Source organism: Falco biarmicus, chromosome 1, assembly GCF_023638135.1.
Source record: "Falco biarmicus isolate bFalBia1 chromosome 1, bFalBia1.pri, whole genome shotgun sequence".
NCBI classification, from domain to species: domain Eukaryota; kingdom Metazoa; phylum Chordata; class Aves; order Falconiformes; family Falconidae; genus Falco; species Falco biarmicus.
Window position 1 is genome coordinate 23,324,791 of NC_079288.1, and position 19,058 is coordinate 23,343,848.

General features: G+C 43.5%; 1 protein-coding gene across 10 annotated transcripts in view; it reads left to right on the plus strand.

Annotated features, from left to right (window-relative positions):
• CLIP2 (CAP-Gly domain containing linker protein 2) overlaps positions 1-19,058 on the plus strand; it is a 101,057-nt gene that overhangs the window by 29,363 nt on the left and 52,636 nt on the right. For all 10 annotated transcript variants that reach the window (XR_008821801.1, XM_056337978.1, XM_056337897.1 and 7 more), the window contains one exon: positions 8,178-8,399. Coding sequence is in view for 9 of the 10 variants with exons in the window: in XM_056337978.1 (XP_056193953.1) it covers positions 8,288-8,399 (112 nt within the window). In the remaining variant the exon portion in view is untranslated. The remainder of the gene's footprint in view (positions 1-8,177; positions 8,400-19,058) is intronic.

A 19,058-nucleotide genomic window follows, 5' to 3' on the forward strand; every position in this document is an offset into this window, starting at 1 on the left:
GTCTCCACTGCATAATGAATTGCATTAAATGTGTGACTGCATTAGCTTGATGTCTTTTCCTAGTACACTTGAGGGTGTGAGGATATTGGACAGCATTAGTGGGTCACAGTGGTGGCTTCAGTGCCAAGTTCAATGTGACCCAAGGTATTTTGTATTACACCAGAAACATACTGCATTCCACCCCTATTTTCTTTGCTTTTCACTGTATCGTTTGGAAGTTTGAACTGGTACAACTGCGCTATCATCAGACAGGCTGTCGTAACACTGCACTGAAAATGAAAACAAAATTCCTAGTTTCAAAAAAACTTAAACGTACAAAGAGAAAGAGAAGAAACTTGCAAGGCCAGTTGTTTTCCATTTTCAGCTCTCTGTTGCTCCAGTCTTTCAGTTACAGTCTACAAACCCACGCTGGCCTGCACATTGCAGGTGTAGGCTGTAAAAAGGGGGGAAAAAATCAGGGCAGGAGGGACCTGGGTCCTGTTTTTGTTTCATAATCAAAGTCCAGGGCAGAGGTTAGACTACAGAAGTGCACAAATCAAAATCTTTTACGTTAACCTGAACTCCAGTGAATAACAGATTAAGTGCCAGGCTGAGCTTTAATGCTGCACTAAATCAAGCCATCAAAAGCCAGGAAATTCCTAAAGTTCAGATCCTTCTGCAGTTCTGCACAGGGTGCGTAGCATGGCTGAGTTATTGTATAGCTCACATTCAATTAAAGAAATTGTTTCTCCAATAGTAAAATACCAAACCATTATAATGGAATATGCTTATCATGTATCACAATGCTTCCTGCACTCTGCCTGCTCTCCGCATGTTTCTTTTCCAGATACTGCTTAATGACTAATAACACTTTCTGTGAATAGGAAAATTGGGTTTTGTCAAAGCCCCTTGAGTTGTAGGGAAACCTTTCATGGAACTGAGTGGCCAAATCTGAATTGTCCTGGAGGAATAGCAGTTCTGAAATCTCTGTGTATATTCTGCTCCCTTCCCATGTGAACTGTGCAGTTTTGCTGTCATGCCCCTATATATTTCTGTAGGCAGTGACCCCTGCCCCCAGGGCTTAACTCCAGGGTGCATAAACTTATGTAGATCCAAGACCATACCCAGGATTTCCCCCCACAAATTAGAGATAGTTTTGCTCTGCAATTAGCGCCGAATTGTTGCGATCTACTGTGCCAGTTTTCAGTAGGCATTTTGCCAGCCTGGGGAGCATGAGCTCATCAGCAAGCCCATAATTACTTCCCAGTTTGTATGTGATGACTTCCTTGAATGTCCTTTGGTTTTTTTGCCCCACTTTGCCTCAGGTTTTGCATTGTGGTTTTTAGTTGGAGTGCAGTGGTGTGTTTTTGCACATTCTTCCTTTAATAACCATTGTTTTGTAACCAAATCACAGGCTGATTAGTCTATCATAGTGGTTAAAGCTAGTTTAAAAAAATGTCTTAAGTTTTTAAATAAAAGACCTCTAGGACCTTTTGCATTCTTGCTAATTATTACAAAACCTGAGCGGGAAAGAGGAGCGAACACAGGCTTTTTTAGAGATTAACAACTTTTCAGACATGTATAAGGGAGGCTACATACTAACAACAGAGTTCATGGCTGAAGAACCTGTGTGAATTCTCAGCTGCAAGGGAGAAAAAACTACTGATAACTGACAGAGGATACAGGTTCCCCTGGTTTTCCCTGTGTGTAACTAAGCTAATATACTCCCTCCTTTCATTCCTGTAGTACTCTACCTCCATTTCCTCTATGGGAGGAGGAAAGGTTTTCTTGGGAGAAGAGTCTGACATGAATTAAGAATGAGCGTCTCTTATTTCCTCTGTACTTCAATTAAGTGAAAGGATTTAATCCTAATCTGCCACGTGCTTCAGAAATAGATTTCTGATTGCTTGTCGGAAGGAGTAACTAATCGGAGAAGTGAGAAGATGATGGTATGATTACCTTGGATCGGATGGAACATCTTAAGGAATTAAAAGATAAAATTGCCCTTTCTTCTCAGCATAATCACGGTCTCTATTAGCAAAGCTGCAGTTTGGCTTTATCAGATCCTGTCTCTATGTTGATTGGATTCATTTCCTGTCCCTTTTGCAGAAGACTGAGCCGCTTGAGCCTGGCCTTTGGATTTTTGATTTCAAGGCAAAATTCCGTTCTTAAACCCCTTGGCTCATCTTTGCAGCATGGCCAGCGTTGTGGGGTCATGAGCCTGGGGCACCACATCTTGACCTGCCCTTGCCTCTGCCATGCCATCAGTTTGGCAGTGATGTTATGCTAGAGTAATGACTCTAGGAGATGAAGCTTTATTGCCTGAAAATCTCATTTTCCTGGGGTGGGGAAGGTGCAGAAAAGCTGGGAAATATGAAGCGGATGCAACCAAATGCTTAGAAACAAGAGATGAAATAACTTTACGTAACTTAAAATAAAATCAATATCTTTAGGTGAGTAAAGGATTTCTGTAAGGCCTAATAAATGAATACCAGGGTTGGCACTGAAAGCTTTTTGCCTTTATTCTGTCTGCTTATTGTTGAAGTGAGTGCAAAGCTCCTCCAGCAATCAGTGGACCAAATTCTTCTCTAGCAGTTTGTTTCCAGGGAGGTGTCGGGCTTCAGGTATTGTTTTCAGCATTTACAGTGCCTGATGTTGAAGGCTTCTGCAAGCAGTAATGCTGTTTTCACTGGGAAATTTTGCATGGGTAGTGTGACACATGTGAGAGTGAATTGCTGGAACGGGCAGTTGTGGGTCTTACAGAGGCTAGGGGACCGAATCCAGAAATCTCTTCAAGGCTCTGTACTCTTTCTGAAATACAAAGCCAGAACATGGATAGAGAATTAAGTTCCTGCTTGAACATTTAACTCTCCTGAACATGCATGCAAAGGATGTGTGGAAACCAAAGTGCTGTTGGATCTTCCCCAGCTGCGCATTGTACAGCAGCATGTGGGATTATTTCTCTTTCCTATAGATGATGGGGATTTACCTTGCAGGCGTGAAATGCACTTTCCATTACTCCATATGGAGTCACTGTTATTACGTTGTCGGAGCAGCTGCAGACAGAATTCCTGGTCTTCCCAAGCTGTGTCTTTATTATTAATGCAAGAGTCTTTGTGCAGATTCAGCCACACCACCACGTCTTATGATAGCCCTTGAAATGGCTGAAACTCTGCTTGGAGATGTGCTGCCATAGGGCTGCGTCCCATGTCCTGGTGTTCCTCGTCTTTAGTACGAACATGAGGAAAGCTGGCATAGTGTTTTGAATAACGGCACAAAGAATTACTTGTCAAAAGATTATCTTAGATGGGAGTGGCTAAAAACAGAAAGACTTCTATTGTGTAAACCTTTCCCTATCCAAATAGTTGTCTTTGACTCATGCAAATAATCAATGACTTCAAGATAATTTAAAAGGAAAAAAAAAAGTGTTTTAGTGCTTCCCTGCATTGTCTTTGTTTATCATTAACCTTCTGTACAACATAACCTCAATTTCCTCAGTCTGATAACTAGATGCTGTTCTTTACCTTTTTGTAATTGGCCCTTGCCCTGAAAAGGTGTGCGCATGACTGACTGCAAACTTAAAATTTTATTTCTTGCATGTGGATTTCCAAATTCAGAAAATTAGAAACCTAAATTTTGGTTCTCACTTTTTTGTCTACATGTTTAATTTTAAGAAATAAGGAGCTAATTCTTCCCAAAATATTGCAGGTACCCAACTGTTACAGTAATGTTCAGATACAGCTGATCTAAATTCCAATTGGGTCTGCATTCAGAATGAAATCCCTGTGCCTTGCCTCAGGTTTTGTGTTGGGTAAACTCTTCTTATGTCTAGATCCATCCAGAAGGAGCCACCAGGCGCAGGATGGGATTCGGGCTGACTCAATCTGGTATCTGGAAACCTGTTCCAGTGTCTTGCAGTTGTTTTGCTCAATATGTTGAGGTGAACAGATCCTTTGATGGGCGTGTACCCATGAAGGCTTTCTTCTGGGGAGTATGTTGAATCTTTGAGCCTGCTTTGTTATGTCCTTCTTGAATGGGATGGTATTCCACGTGGCAAGCCAGTACTCATGTGCCTTGTCGAGGGCAGGAGGGATGGATGATGCAAAGAACCTTGTGGCTAAGCTATATTGCCAAGACTGACAAAGGCTTTTGCTTCCAACCCTTGTGTTATTATTCCTCTACCACATTTGAGAAATAATTGAAGTCTAAGCACCTCCCAATTGTTTTTCTGTTTTACTGTGTGCTGTTCTGATGCCTGGCCAGCATTGTGGATACTTGTATGTCCATATCCATGTGTTGCTCCTGGTAAAAGATATTTTTTGGATGTACATCTGTACTTGGTTGAGAACTGTTCCCCTTTTTGATTCTGAGCCTGGGTGACTCAGATCCAGCTGTCCTCTTTTCTGATGGAAAAATGGAGAACAGAATATTTTGGCCATTTGAAGCAGGCTTTCATATTGTGCATTCCTGGGATGCTTTTCTTGATTGTGGGAACAGACAGAACCATTCATCCCAGTATGAAAAGATTGCAGGAAGAATCTAGCAGAGACCTAGAAAATCCTTTTAATCTGTGTCATCTTAGAAAAGGAAGAAAAACAAAATAAGCGGAGCTGGTGGCCCCGGAGTATCCACAGGGGCATATGTTGGTTTTTTCTTTTACTGTGTCTCTGGAGAAAGTCACATCTCCATGAAGTTATATGGGAAGGCAAAGCTTACAGCCTGTGCAGGTAATATAGGGAATAGGAAAGAGAAAATGTGTCATGTGTTTCTTAGGCCACATGCATCATCATATTTGCCTGTGTTCAGCATCTACTACTGGAAATGGAGAGATTTTGTTGGGTTTTTTTTTCTTTTTTTTCCATTCCAGAAAGGCTCTGTTAATAGAGCCTGTTGGGATGCTGAAGGTACAATGCAGGAGCTCAGAGCAGGTTGTTATCTCTAATGGAGCAGGGCAGAGCCCTGTGGAGATACTGGCCTATGTCCCAGGGCAAGGCTATTTGTGCAGCACAAAAGCTGCATCACTTGGTTGGGAGCTGACATGGGACTTGGATGGTTCAGAGCAGCATTGCTCTGGGTGGTGAAGATGACCTAATGGTGTAATTTGGAAGAGTTCCATGCTTGGCATTCAGCGCTTCCTAAAAATCTGCTCACATTTTGGTGTTGAAATAGGGGAGAAACTAGTGACAGAGAAGGAAGATCTATCCTTAGCAGCAGGCATAGACTTCTTTAAAAATGTTCCAGATGTATGTATGTTTGTTTTTTTGTTTTGTTTTTTTTTAATGTATTTATTTCTAACAAGCTGCATTTATAGTAAACTTGACTTAAGTTCATCCTCATTTACCTGTGTGGTAATGAGTGTGCAGGTATACACTAAGGCACTTGTCCCTGTTACCTGGCTTTAGTCAGTCTGCAGCTTGTGGAGATGGGAATGACCCTTCAGATAGGTGAGTTCCCCCCCATTTTCTGTGACCCGCTATGCAGCGAGCGTAGCTGGAGAGGGGGTATCTGACTGATGCAGGGTAGCACTTCAGAGGTTTTTGAATCTGTTGTGGAGTGTGGAGACCCCAATGAGTGTGGCTGTGAACTAGTAGTGATTGTATTTCAGGATAAAAGAAGCTATCTGTTTGGAGGGTAGCTTAATTAGCAGCCTGTGGAGTTCATTTGTTTTTCAGCATTAGTATGTTGAAGGCAAATGTGTTTGCATAAAGGTTTCTGGCAGGAATCTTTATGCAGTGGGAATGCACTTCCTCTTATTTCTCTCCCCCTGCATAAAAATAAAATCCAGTCATTCTGAGAATGAGCAGAATATCCCAACATCCTGTGATTTGTGTGGCCAGCTGATCTTCAGGGATAATGAGTAGCAGAGGGAGAATGAAATGAAGTTCCCTGTCTCTTCATAGATGGGCAACAAAATAGAGGAGCAGACTAAATTCAGTCTCCCTAAAGTTTATGTGGTTCTGGCTGTAAAATTAGGGATCTAGAGACTCCCTCTAACAAAGGCCTGAAAACACTGTAAAATATTTTTATTCTTTTGCACGCTTCCCTGCTTAAATTCTTCTCTACTACTATTTTATCCTTCCCATGTCCTTATATCCTCATTCCCCCATCCATATTCCTGGTTGTGGATTCAACCAACCATCATGTTTTATGTGGAAGAACCAGAATCCCCAGCTTGCTTAATTGCAAGTACAGCATCAAACCTTGCAACCAAAAGGTAGGACGGAGCGATGCGATGTGTGAATCTAGGAGTAAGGGCATATCGTGAAGAAAGCAAACCTGCAGGTTGAAGGTGATGGAGATGCGGCAAGCTCTCTTATTAGACCACATCACCTGCCACCAGAAGTGCTAGAAATTGAGTTGCTCTGTAAAATCAAAGCTAGCCCTGGGCAAAATGTGTCATGTGAGATGGGAGTGGGTGGGAGGGAGGGAGGGAGGTGTCTGATGGCTTGACAGATAGGAGGAGCCAGGCTGATCAATATTTCTCACCTCCAGATTCTGTTACTTGTCTCCCTCTTTTATGCTAAGTAGAGCTGGAAACTGCAGCCTCCAGTCTAGCTCTGTGACAGCATCTGGTCCTTGCTGGCTGTGTTGCAGGAGGGCTGTTTTCTCTCTTCCTTAATAAGAACTGCTTGCTCTTATCCATTGTTCCTTTTGCTGGTGATGTGATCTGAGCATCCCACTCCTTGTGAACAGCCCTGACTTGTGTGTAAGCTAAATACTCCCCAGTTGGTGCTGTCTGCAGGTGTCTGAAGCCACCCCAGGTGTTGAACACCCTTTGTGGGGTACGTGGGGAAGAGACAAGGCTTGATCCTTTGGGTTTTCACTCGGACACCCTCCCCAAGCTGTCTCTGCCGATCCTGCCTTTCCTTGTCTCTAAACCGGTGTGGGACAACTGACTCTTACTGTTGAAACAGTCTTTGGTGTCTCAGATATTCTTCAGGAATACAGCTTTGGAATTCTCCTTGTGGTTTTTCCTCCCCTGTGTCTGCTTGCAGCTTTCCCTGGAGCCCTGCCAGCTCTCCCCTCACTGACCCAGCCTGTGTTGAAATCCTTACTCATGCCTTAATCACTTCCCGATCCCGCTATTGCAATCCCCCCTTCCCCCACCCCGCCTAGCAGCATCTGCAAATCTTTGCTACATTAATTCTCAGGGGGGCTGCCTGCAGCAGGCTGCCTCCTTCCTTGGCCCAGGAAGTAGGTCTGGGTGTCCCCCAGCTTCTGGCTGCTCCTTGGTTTGCTCTCCTTGCAATTCCCTTTGCAGTTATATCCGAGTTGTCCCTGGCTCGCTCTGCTGCCACCTTCTTCCTTCTGCATCCCAGCCTGCTCAGCCAGCCAGCCTTAGCTTCCTTTGGGCTGATGGTCTCAATATTTTGATTATTTTTCTTTATCCATTAGGAATGTTTTTGCGTATTTTTTTTTAAGCAACTTAATAATTTCCTTTGTTTTTCTTTTCTTTGGCATAAAACTTTTTGCTTGTGTGCTTGTTAATGCAACATCCTTGCAAGGAATTTGGAGGTTTTATTCTGTTTGCCTGCCGGGAAGGGTGATGTGACTTCACTAATAAATAGTTGGTAGAGTCATGCTTACGTTTCAGAAAGTCGGGTTGTTTGGGTTTTTTTCAGTCTTGCTGGAAATCCATGGGGTCGGATGCCCTTTTTCTGTAACAAGGTTTTGGATTTGCTTTTAAAGGAGAGGAGCTAAAAGCCCCATCTTGGACACTGGCTTCTTCCTTCCTTCTCCTGTCAATTTTCAGAGGCTGCCTTGAAGTCTTGTGAAAATGGGGGCCGTGCCCCGAAGGTGTTGTGCTGAGGGTTGTTAGTGTGCCTTTGGTAAGGGCTCTGACAGCAGAACTGGGTCCTGGCTGATGCGTGAACTGAGGCTTTAGAATTTAAAAGCAGTTAACAGTTTCAGTCACTCAAATCCCAAACTGAATTTATGTTCTTGTTGAGTGGTTCTTGGAGATTTCAGCTTTGGTCCAGGACTCCAGGTTTAAAGTGAGACTGTGAGATTGAAGAAAAGGATGTAACATTGAGATGGGAGATGAAGAAAATGATCACCCTTGTTTTACAGGAGAAGAAATGAAAGATCCTGACTCTTCTAGGGATGTGAGGAGGGAGCTGGGTACTGCTTTCTGGGGAGCCTGTTCAGTGCTTTCCCACCCGTTCTCAATCTGATTTCCTTGTGCTGTTATCTCCCAGGTCCGTGACAATGGAAGATGAGGTCTATCATCCAGAAGCCTGAACGGTGATACCAGGACAACCCTTCGAGGCACTGGCAACACAAGCCTGAGATACAGGAGGCAGCAAACATGCTGAAGCCAAGTGGACTTAAAATCCCCGGCAGGGCTGGGAAGCACTCCAGCCCAGTGGGACGGGCATCAGGGACCACTGCAGCTGCTGTTACCACTGGTTCAAAAGAAGGTAAGGACTTGATCTGGCAGAGGCATGAGCTGACCCAGGTGATTACCAGGCTTAAAGGCAAAGGCCTAAAGGTGCCAGTGTTCAGCAGGATGTGAAATTCCTCATCTGTACCTAGACTGATTGTGAGCATGGATCAAAACAAGTGCAGTGGGGTGAGTAAACAGCCTCCCTCTCCCAAGTAATGCACAAAACAGGCAGGTTGTGGAGTGGGTGGGAGGCAGATGGATCCACTGGTGTTTAGAGCGAATAGAGGGAGATGCTGCCTCCTGTCTTGCTTGTTTGCATGTGTGTACTCTACAGATGGTAACATTTGAAGAGCTGGTCATAACTGGGCAGATGAGAACCTCACCCATGACTTTCTTAGACATTGTCCTATAGCCATTGCTTCTGGCCTGTGATAACACAACAGTAAGAACCAGGCACTTAAGGTGATTTCTCCTCTGCTGGTTGCCTTGAATTAGTGCCTTTGAACAGAATAATTTGAAACAATGGTGTTTGAATAATGACTTATCTAGACATCCTTGTACATGCTTTGCTGTCTGTTGATCTATATCCAGTGTATAAATAAGCCATACAGACTGCCTTTATGCAGTATAATAAACACTTCAAAAGTGATTGAGATGTGTTTTGCTTAAGACTCATTCTGGCTTCTTTGATTGCTGGGTATTTTTTTTAATTAGAAATAATTTAGCAAATATTAAAGGTGCAAGTTTTGCATGTAATGCATTTTATTTCACTGTGTTACAAAAGGCTTTCTGCTTGGTTCTGGGGAAAAGCATCAGGGTTATGTATGTCCGATCAATTGCTTGTATGTTCAGTATGTTACGCTTCCATTTGAAAATGTCACTTGTTGCTTTTTGAGATTTGTCAGCCTTTTGTCCCATAATAGTTCAGGCCACTGCCCACATGCCTGGTTAGTTTGCTATATATCTCAGTCCAAAAAATACATAGCATTTGGCAGAAGCAGGAAAGCTTTGACCTTTCAGCCAACATTTTTAGTATAAGGGATAATATTGGACAAAATATCCTTTAGCATGCTAGGATAAATTAGTCTATGATAATGACATTGTAAAAATGAGGGTCACCAGGCAATGTTCTCTCTTGTCAGAGTAATGCGGAAGTGTTAGTTATTTAAACAAAACAAACAAAAAACCCCCCCATCTCTGAAGTTTCTGTTGTGTTGGGGCATGTGACCTTGTCCCATGAACACCCTCCACAGGACTTCCATGCAAAGACCCTGCTTGCTGCTGAGCGACCCTGGCTCTGCTCCATTATTACACATCAGCAGCCCTGCTTTGCTCATGGATTTTTTCAACTGAGCTTTCTCTTCTTTCAGTGACTGATAGCGTATATATCATCTCTCCCACTCAGTAAATTCTTTCCTTGAACAGTATTGTAAAAATCATGGTCTTAACTTGGTATTTTGCACATGTGCAAGGTCTTGTTTGAGGGGCCAGTCACTGCATGAGATCATGGGCTGAGTTCCAGGTCCTTTGGTGTAATACAGTATTGTAGAGAGTGGAGCAGCACTGCTTTTCCTTGGCTGAGGACTTGGCCTTAGATGTAGAGATTTTTTTGAATTGCACTTTTCTGTGTTTCAGTGGGTTTTAATATTAGAAAGACTAATTTCTGTATTTAGTATCCAAATCAAAGATATTGAAACATCCTTATATCTGTTTGCTAGAGAGAAGCGCAAACTGACAAAGGAAATTCTTAGGATAAGGTTTCCAGGTTTGGCTGTTTATTTTGAAGTTATTCCCCAGACCCGTTTCTGTATTTCCCCCTTGTTTCTCCTCGCACCTAGCTGTGATTGAGAAATGGAGGACTCCAGTGAAGTAACTAATAGCTACCAGTTGTGAATCTCTCAGGGTTCTTCGCGCTGGATTTTTAATTGCAGTGTGGCATGGAGTTACTTTCAGTTGATTTTATCACTTTTAAAACAACACCAAAATGAAGGAAAAGATCCGAGGCCTGTCTTCCCCTCGGAGGCTTTGCACAGAGGTGTCTTGGCAAACACAGTTGGCGTGTGTGTTGCAGTATGAAAGAGTTAGTCAGCGTGGATAGGCAGCGCAGATAGGCAGCACTGGGGTCCGATGCAGCCTTCCAGCTGAATGCGGTGCTTGTTTGCTGGAGCTTCTTTGTGCCTTGTTCAGCCACAGCCATTTGTCACTGTGATAGATGTGCAGCAACGCCGGCCGAGCGTGGGCAGAATCTGCACCAAACTGAGTGTGACCTTTGCCTGAGTAGTTCTAAAATGAGCTTTATTCCTGGACAAATGAGTGTATGGAGAAGGGGAGAAGTCTCGGAGTGGTGGGTTGGTACTGTGCAGCCTGCTGCTCCTCTACCTGTCAGGGTGGTGCAGGGGGGCTTTCAGGAGTTACGGAGCTGCTGGAGCAATCACAGCACCCAGCTGGTCCTACCTGGAAGGTGAGAACAGAGCACGACAGGGCTGCTCACCCAGTGTATGTGAGGTGGATAACTGCAGTAGGGCTTGTAGCATCATCTTTGGTGTCATCCCTTGTGTCATCTTGCTCTGTGTCCTGCCCAAGAGCTACCACTGTGTCTGCGCAGGGCCTGTACCTGCTGTTCTTCCTGGCAATCTCTCCAAAGGCCTGGCCAGGCCCTCGCTGCCTCCTGCTCCTCTCCTTTCCAAGGGTAATTTGAAGTGGTGAGCAAAGCGTGCATCCCAAAATCCTATTGACTCGGCTATGCGCCCTTCTCTGAGAGTGGCAGTGTCTGTGCTGGCTGTGGGGCCTGGCTGCAGCGCAATCATGAGTTTCAGCCTTTGGTGGGGAGAAACTCCAAGAGAATATTCTTTTCTTTCTGTCAGAGTGGTTTAATTCTATTTCAGAGCCAAGTGTCCACATTACTAAAATAGTAACCACAGCAGGCACTGACATAAACTTTGAGGATGCCTGCAGGCAGAGTATGTGGTGGTAGATGGCTGTGGAACTGGATTTCATTACCTTTCCTGGGATTGATCAGGACTGGGCCACAGGAGGGTGATGGAGCTTTGCTCCATCCTCACATTCTTCTGTCTTGCTAACCTGTCACTTGCCCTGTGGCCTTTAAGTGCATCACTGCTGTTAATTCATGGCAGTACTGATAACCCAGCTTTATCAAGAGGAAATAACAGCCCTCAGACTGGCATGTAGTTAGGTCTGGTACTGTGCAGTCAGCGCTGAGCGCTTTCCCCAGTGTCATGGCATTTGGAGCCTTTCTAATGTACAGAGGGACCATGGCTGAGATGGAGAGGCTGAAAACCATTTTCTTCTGTATGTTTAATGTTAATATTTCAGAAGGCTTTTTCTGCTTCCCTCTTCTGTCACTGTCCAAGAAAGTGCCTTTGTGGTACATTGGGTGTCTGCTGGGAAGTAAAGATCCTCTAAAGATACCAAGCTTTACATCGGGTCTTAAAAAGTTGCATGAAGGAGGCTATGTGCAAGGCATTTGAGAAGCCCAGCAGAAACCATGAGCTCCGCTTTGTGCCATCTTTGAACATTTGCATGAGCTCTGTGCACTGAGGGTGCTTCCTGGGAGACTGTCAGGGTTTGCCTGATTCCAGGGGGATCTGATTGTACTGGAGTTTTCTGAACTTATGTCTTGCCTCCACACTTAACCTGCCTCTTGCCAGAAATGCCGAAAGAGACTTTGCCATTTTTTTTTTAAAATGCATTTGGTGATCCACTTGATCCCTGAAGCTTGATGGAAGAAAACCAGTGTGGCTTAGATTACAAAATACAGAGCTCTGCAACATTGATCTCTATGAATTTGCTACCTTGGGGGAAGACAGAAATTTCAAAAGCTTGAGGTATAGTTGCAAAAGTAAACCATAAATCTAATCAAGTGCAGAATTAAACTGGAACAACGTACAGTCTGTTGGCTGACTGTCTCTTGGCTCTGGTAGCCTGGGACTGGCTCAGAAAGACCCCACATCAAGGTTACATCTGGAAGACTGGGTGTCAAAAGAAGGTGCTTGTTCTCCAGTTGTACCTGAGAGTTGTCAGAGCCATGAGATGCAAATAAATTTTTAAAAGCTTCATACTTTCTTCCTCCTACCTTAAGCTCAGACCATAAGTTGATCGGCCTTGTCTGCAAAAGTACAAGTAGATCTACTTCCCATTTTTCTTAGTCTGGAATACACAAAGATGCTTTTGATTTCTTCTTTCTCTTTTCCCCAGCACTCTGTTCATATTCTGTTGTAGAAAGTCAAGTGTCTTTCATCCATCTCTTGACTCTTTTTTTTTTCCCAGGCAGTGGAGACGTACCCTGTTAAACATTTCCATGTACTCTTGACAACTCACATCTTACATAACAGAACAGAGGACGGATGCAAATGTAAGATGCTGTGTGTGCATGCATATATAATTTCATAGTTCATAGATGTAGGTTTCTATAGAGACCAAATATGATGTAGACCTATCATAGCACATGTGACAAGCTGGCTCAGTATGTCAGAGCTACTTTTCCTGAAAACTTACTCAGAGCCCCTGTTTCCTACCAGCTCATGGAGTGTCCTTTTTGAACTTTCCTAGAGCGGAGAGTTACTTGGTCTCCTATCTGAGCCGGCAGTTCCAAAGACCTATGAGGTATAAGGGCTTTTTGTGGTGGTATTCTGGGTTAGGTGCATTGGCTTCTTGTGGATGGAGGTGCCTTTTTTTTTTCTTTTTTTTTTATTGTGAAAGAGAGCTGAAATGAGTCACTTCCACTGAAAGTCAGTGGAGGACTGGCACCTGACATGGATTCTTGGAAAACGTTAACCTTAATGAGTGGTCTCCACATCAGCTATCCCCCTCCCTCCTCTCCCATAAAGCTGGAACAGTGGAAAAAATTTCTGCTGCTTTGTGGGAATTATTTTCCTTAAAAATAGACTGAAAATTCATCTCTAGCTGTCTCAGGAGAGGATTTCTCACAAATGCATTGGCTTATTTCCCATGCTGCAAGTGAAGAAAGTTACTGCTCTCAACCCCATGCACAAGAGAGGTTTCTGTGCAAGAGGTGTGGGTCACTAGCAAAGGGCTCAATATAATGTTTGGAACTCTTGTTACTTACAAAGCTCGTATGTCTTGGTTTCTTTGTGATTCTCCTCCTGGAAAAGCCTGCTTTTGCCTGGAGTTGCAAGATGGAGAGAGAATGGAAGCTGTGATGAATGGGTCCACACGGCCCTCCCAGCTGGTGGAACAGGTGAAAGCCACTGGGAAGGGAAGCGTTCACATTTCAGGCTGCTTTTTTGTCTGCTCAGAGCAGCATTAGAGTAACTTGGTTAGAGGAGAAAGTTTTGGTTTTCATACTGCATTTTGCTGTCAGCTAGCTCTGGTGTTCATTTACAGTGTTTTTTATGGTTCTTAAATCTCTTCAATTAAAGAATTCCGGCAAAAGGAGGAGGGAAAAAAGGAAAATTAGTATTTGCAGATGGAGTGGGGCAACACTGGGGCTTCAGCACTGGAGGCAAAAAAGCCCAAACCTGTTAACACTTTCTGTGAGACTTAAATGCATCCAGTCTGACTCCAGTCTCGATCTTGAATTTTACAGACGGATCCCATCTTTCTGAATGGGCAGATGCAAGTATCTGTGACCTGAATATCATATTTAGGCATGGCTATGAGTACTAAAACTGCTTTTCAGTGGGTGCTGAGTTTTATTGCCAAAAACTATATTTTGACAGCTAAACTATACAGCATTGCCAGGAGCCTGGGAATGCCTTCTCATTTTCATGTAAGTGTACATACATTATTTCTGATGAAAAATAAATGCACAGGACTATTAATATCTGCTGGCATAATATCTGCCTTTGCAAGCACTGTATGAGACTTTTGTTCACTAAAAATAAAAGCAAAGTGGACTGGAGCGCTCACAGGGCTATTAAAGAGCACTAGATGACTGGCTCCATAGAGTAATTAAACTAAGTATGTTGTAATGAGGGTTTTATAAGCTTGAGCTGTGCTAGTTTTTGGGGTAGTTAGTTGCGCTTGGTTTCTGGTTGCTAATCAGCTGAGGCTGGTTTCATCCCCAGGGGATGATTACTGCTGTGCTGAGGGGATGAGCTTCATGTTGTTCATGCAGCAGCTGGGACGTGTTTGCTGAGTGCAGTTGCTGAGTTTGCATTAGGTGGGATGCGTGATCAGAGCTGTCACTCCAACCTGAATGTGATCAGTCACTCCTAGCACCAGCAGATAAGGAGAAGAGGCCAACAGAGAGTTGGACAGACTCCATGGGTTACCTCCCAGGTGCCTCTTTGCAATTAACAGAGGTTTCCTTTGCAAATGGTGTGGTGTGATCTTCTTATCAGGGTTGAATCTGGTTTTGAGTCTTCTGTTTCGGGGGGGGTGGGGGGGGAGCGAGTTATTTTTTTTCTGATTTGTTTTCTAGAAATGCAGGTCTCGTCTGAGGGCTGCTTCTAGTTTTAGACTCAGCAATTGTGTGTGGCTAAGTCTCTGCATATACCTTGGCCCCATCATTAATGAACTATACCTGCATGAATTCTGCTGGAGGAGTCTAAATCTCACCACTGCCTTAGCTCCTCTATGAGATTAGTGCCTTCCTCAGTGGAAAATCATTCCATTTATTTATCTGCAGCAAGGTTAGCAGCAACATCTTGGTAAATTAACTTGAAAATCAGTTGTTTGCCGCTCAAGTTTCTCAGGATTATGTTGGAGTAAATTGACTGGATGCATAGCAATAAGAAGTAATTTCTGTTGCCTCTAGGATTATTTTGCAGTAAAATAGGAGGGAAGGTGTCCTTAATGAGGAATTTGTGCCTCGATAATAAGAGGGAGCTTCGGCAGGTTATTCTCAAGTAATCATTGATGGTTTGGCAGTGTCTTACCACAGGCTTTTTTGCAAAGCTGCAAGAAAGAGTGCTGAGGCTATCTGGTTTTGTATCAATCTATTAATTCTCATTCCCAAATAAATATGAAAGACACTGAACTACTGTTTTGTATGAAACAAAAGAAATGGGATTGTAGTGTCCGGAGCAGCTGATTGACTGGCACAGACACAGGGAGCTAATTCTTGTCTATTCAAAGGCTTTGTGGCTCTTGATTAATATTAACTTGGGGTGTTGTGCACTGGCAAATTGGGAGAATAGACCCCACATCATGGGGCCCGAGGCTGCTATTATTTGTAGTGAGCATTTGTTTTTGCTGGTTTTGCTTCGGGCCTCATGGAGCGATTGGTATTGTCAGTTCTTTGTGAGCACCATCCTCAATTAATCCACGCTGCAAGTGTGAATGGATATTCCTTGAGTGAGATTAGTGATTGTTGCTGGAAATGGGTCATTGGTGTCTTCGAAGTTTGATGAAGTCTTGCTTTATCATAATGGGTCTGCTTACACAGCATCTTCAGTTTCTAGGGGAATTGGGAGGACAAGGTGCCAACCCGCATGGCTTAAGATCAAATGCTTCTGATCACCTCAGTATCAGCAGATTATTTGTCAGTTGGTCGTAAGAGCTACAGTATCCACATACACACAGTCATCTGTATGAGAAATTATCAGATACCTAAAGAAAACAAGAGTGTGTTTTCAAGGGCTGAACAGAAAAAACTGCTAATGAGAGTCGCTGGTTTAAGATTGATGTGCAGTGCAAATGGGGGAGCAGGGCTGGGAGGGCAACGTGGTGGTGGATGGTCAGTGCAGCTGAGGTGTGGGAACTGCAGCAAGCACCGGAGAAGCTTTGCTGAGTGATTGTTAGAAGCTGAGTGTGTGTGTTCATTTTTACTGTGGGGTGAGTGAAAGGCCCTGCACGTAGGTCACATCACTCCATACAAATCTACTTGGCTGTGGAGAGTGATGCTCTTGTGAGATGCTGCGTATTTGCTTCTAATCCTCACTGCATATCCAGAAGCCAAATGCTTTCTGGCATGGTTGTGGACCAACCATTTGACTGTTTGCATAGGGCTTGTATTCAGCTCACAAGTCCCTTTCATGAGCCACTCTATCTGCCATCCTGCAGTCTGAAATATGTTTTGTACTGGAGTTTCTAGGCAGGGGTTGGAGGTGCTGGTTCCCCTCTTGAAAAGGGAAAGGACCTTTGGCAGTGTTCCTCTCCCAAGAAGTCGTTTGATGCATTCCAGGCAATATAGAAGGGCATTGAATCAATCTTGATTTAATCAGCTTTACAGGTGACATCTAGAGACAAATGAGAGTCTGATTTTAATTGTCTTAATCATTAGATGCTTTTAGAAGGATTTGATACAGTTAATCCTTAATATTCAGTGCACTCATTGTAGAACGAGACGTGAGCACACGCTGGAGGCATATGGAGGTCAGACGCCCTCCTGCTCTCTGTCTGTAGCTCCTTGCAGAACAGCAGGGAAAGAAAATCTGCTTCCCACAGATGTTCAGCTAATGGTGGTTTGGATATAATGAACCAAATCCTATTCAGCTGGGCTGGTGTAAGCCTGCAGTAACATTGGTATGCTTGTGGTTACACCCATTGGAGTAAGGGTGCAGCTTCGGGGCAGAATCTGCTCCCGCATGTTCTACTGCGAACAACTGAACTAATCCTACAAGAGCAGATTAATCATTAGAGGCCTGAGCCAATATTCATTGAAATCAAAGGAGAGATTCCCTTTGGCATAGATGTATTTGGGATGAGAATCCATAGGATTACAGTGGCATCAGGCTCTTGCTACATAGTACTGGCAATTGGTGGGATCTAACCATCACACACTGGCCCTGCATGAGCATCCTTCTTGCAAGCAGTTAAATAGGTCAAGTGGTCTCCACAAAAGCCTTAAAATATTTAGAATATGGAAAACTTCCTCTCTTTTGGGTTCAGTGGGATATTTGCTTATTTTTTTAATAAAGGTGCTAGAAAGTAATGTCCCCTTAAAGAAAGAAATTGATTTTTATGCGGTAGTGAGGTCTGAGGTCTGTAAGAAAACTCCACATATCGCAATACTCACTATAAAATAATAAGAGTTGTCAAAATTGGACTTAAGCAACCCCATTCAGAACACAGTTAATGGTCTCTCTACTACCAAATGTGATCATTTCGGCAATGTTTTTTTCCAGCACAGTAAATAGGTATCCTGTGTGCTACGTCTGGGTCATCGATGGCCTGGAGGATGCAGCAGAGTGCTTTATTCGCATGGTTTTGTTTACAGAATTCTTTGTGAGAAAGGAAATATTTGTGCCTGGGGATTTTAAATGGTTGCAGAGGAAGGCAGCGATGAACTTTGCCATAAGTACCTCTTAAAAACCAAATCTACATCAAGAATTCAGGAATTAGGTGATCTAGCACACTGCCAGTGCTCTGATTTTCAGGGCAGTGTTACTCAGGAGTTAACTGCTGCTACAGGAGTGTTTCCAAGCTGCTTTATGAATTCCTACCAAGCACGAGCTGTAAGTCCTTCTCACTTTCTGTAACTATAAGCCTGCTATGCACATGTGAAACCTCTCTGTTTAGACACTCTGAATGCTTCACCACCACCTGCGAAGCCTGGGGCTGTGAGGTAGGTCATTATTATTGGTGGTTTATACACAAGACAATTAGGTCTTGCTCCATGTCATCCTGTGTGTCAAGAGGTGAAAGTGGAACAGTTATCCTGGCCAGCAGGTTTTTCTGGCCTTTTGCCCTCCTGGTTCTGGCACCAGGAGCAGCAGCTTCCCTCTGACGCTGCTTCCCGTAGTCCTTTTCATTGACAAAAGTGCTGTCTCTGTAAACACTAGTGCGTTTGTAATTTGGCTGAGGGTACGCAGTCATTGAACATATAGGGCAAGTGTCTCAGTCCTGTGCTTGGGTTGTGCTTGTCTTATTTCACACTTGAACCTGTACAGTTGTTTAAGATTAGCATCCCTGAGGATGACAGGAGCCTTATGTATTGCTGTATAATTTATTTCACATAATTGCTTATTGCAGATTATTGTATCTGGAGGTATTTGCTCAAAAAAACCTGCCAGAATTTAGAAGTCTGCCAGAATGAAGACTTTGCACAAACAATTTCAGATAAGGATGGTATGATGTTGAGAAAATCCTGACCTGTAAAAAGGAGGTGGGAACATCATCCTGACTGACTGACTGCTGTCCTGGCCAGATGTGCTCAGAGGAGAAAAACATAAAAATGATCATCTAACAAAGTTTTGATGAAGTGGCATGAGAGAGGGATAGTTCACATGTGAGTCTTTCAAACCAGTGAGATGTGCTGGGACTGGGAGCGTACTGTGTGTTCAAGGGTAGAGAGGGTGCCTGGTGGGACCATGTGCTGAGATTTTTGTACAACTCAACTAGTCATCTCCCACAGCTTTGTCCATGATTTCTCGCTTCACATTATGGATTTCACCACCACCATCGCTTCTCACTTCACCCACCATCACCCTGGAAGGGTATAATGTATCATTTCTGGTGATCACTGAGACTAAGAGCTGTTGGGTTTGAGATGCCTGCTGTGGGTTTCTATGTTCATATTGTAGTTCACATGGTTTTTTAGGGTCAGGTCTGGATCATGATCATGGTTTTTCCTCAAAAAACAAAACAAACAAAAAAAACTTTAGACATCCACTGCAAATAAGTGATTTGGATTTTCTGCAAATAGTGTCTGTTCATGTACAGCTCATGGCCTTTTCAATTGGATACTTAACTTTTTAAGCCAGATATTTGGAATAAAGTAGATGACTCAGTGTTAATCTGCTCTGAAATATCCTTTTTATTAGATTAG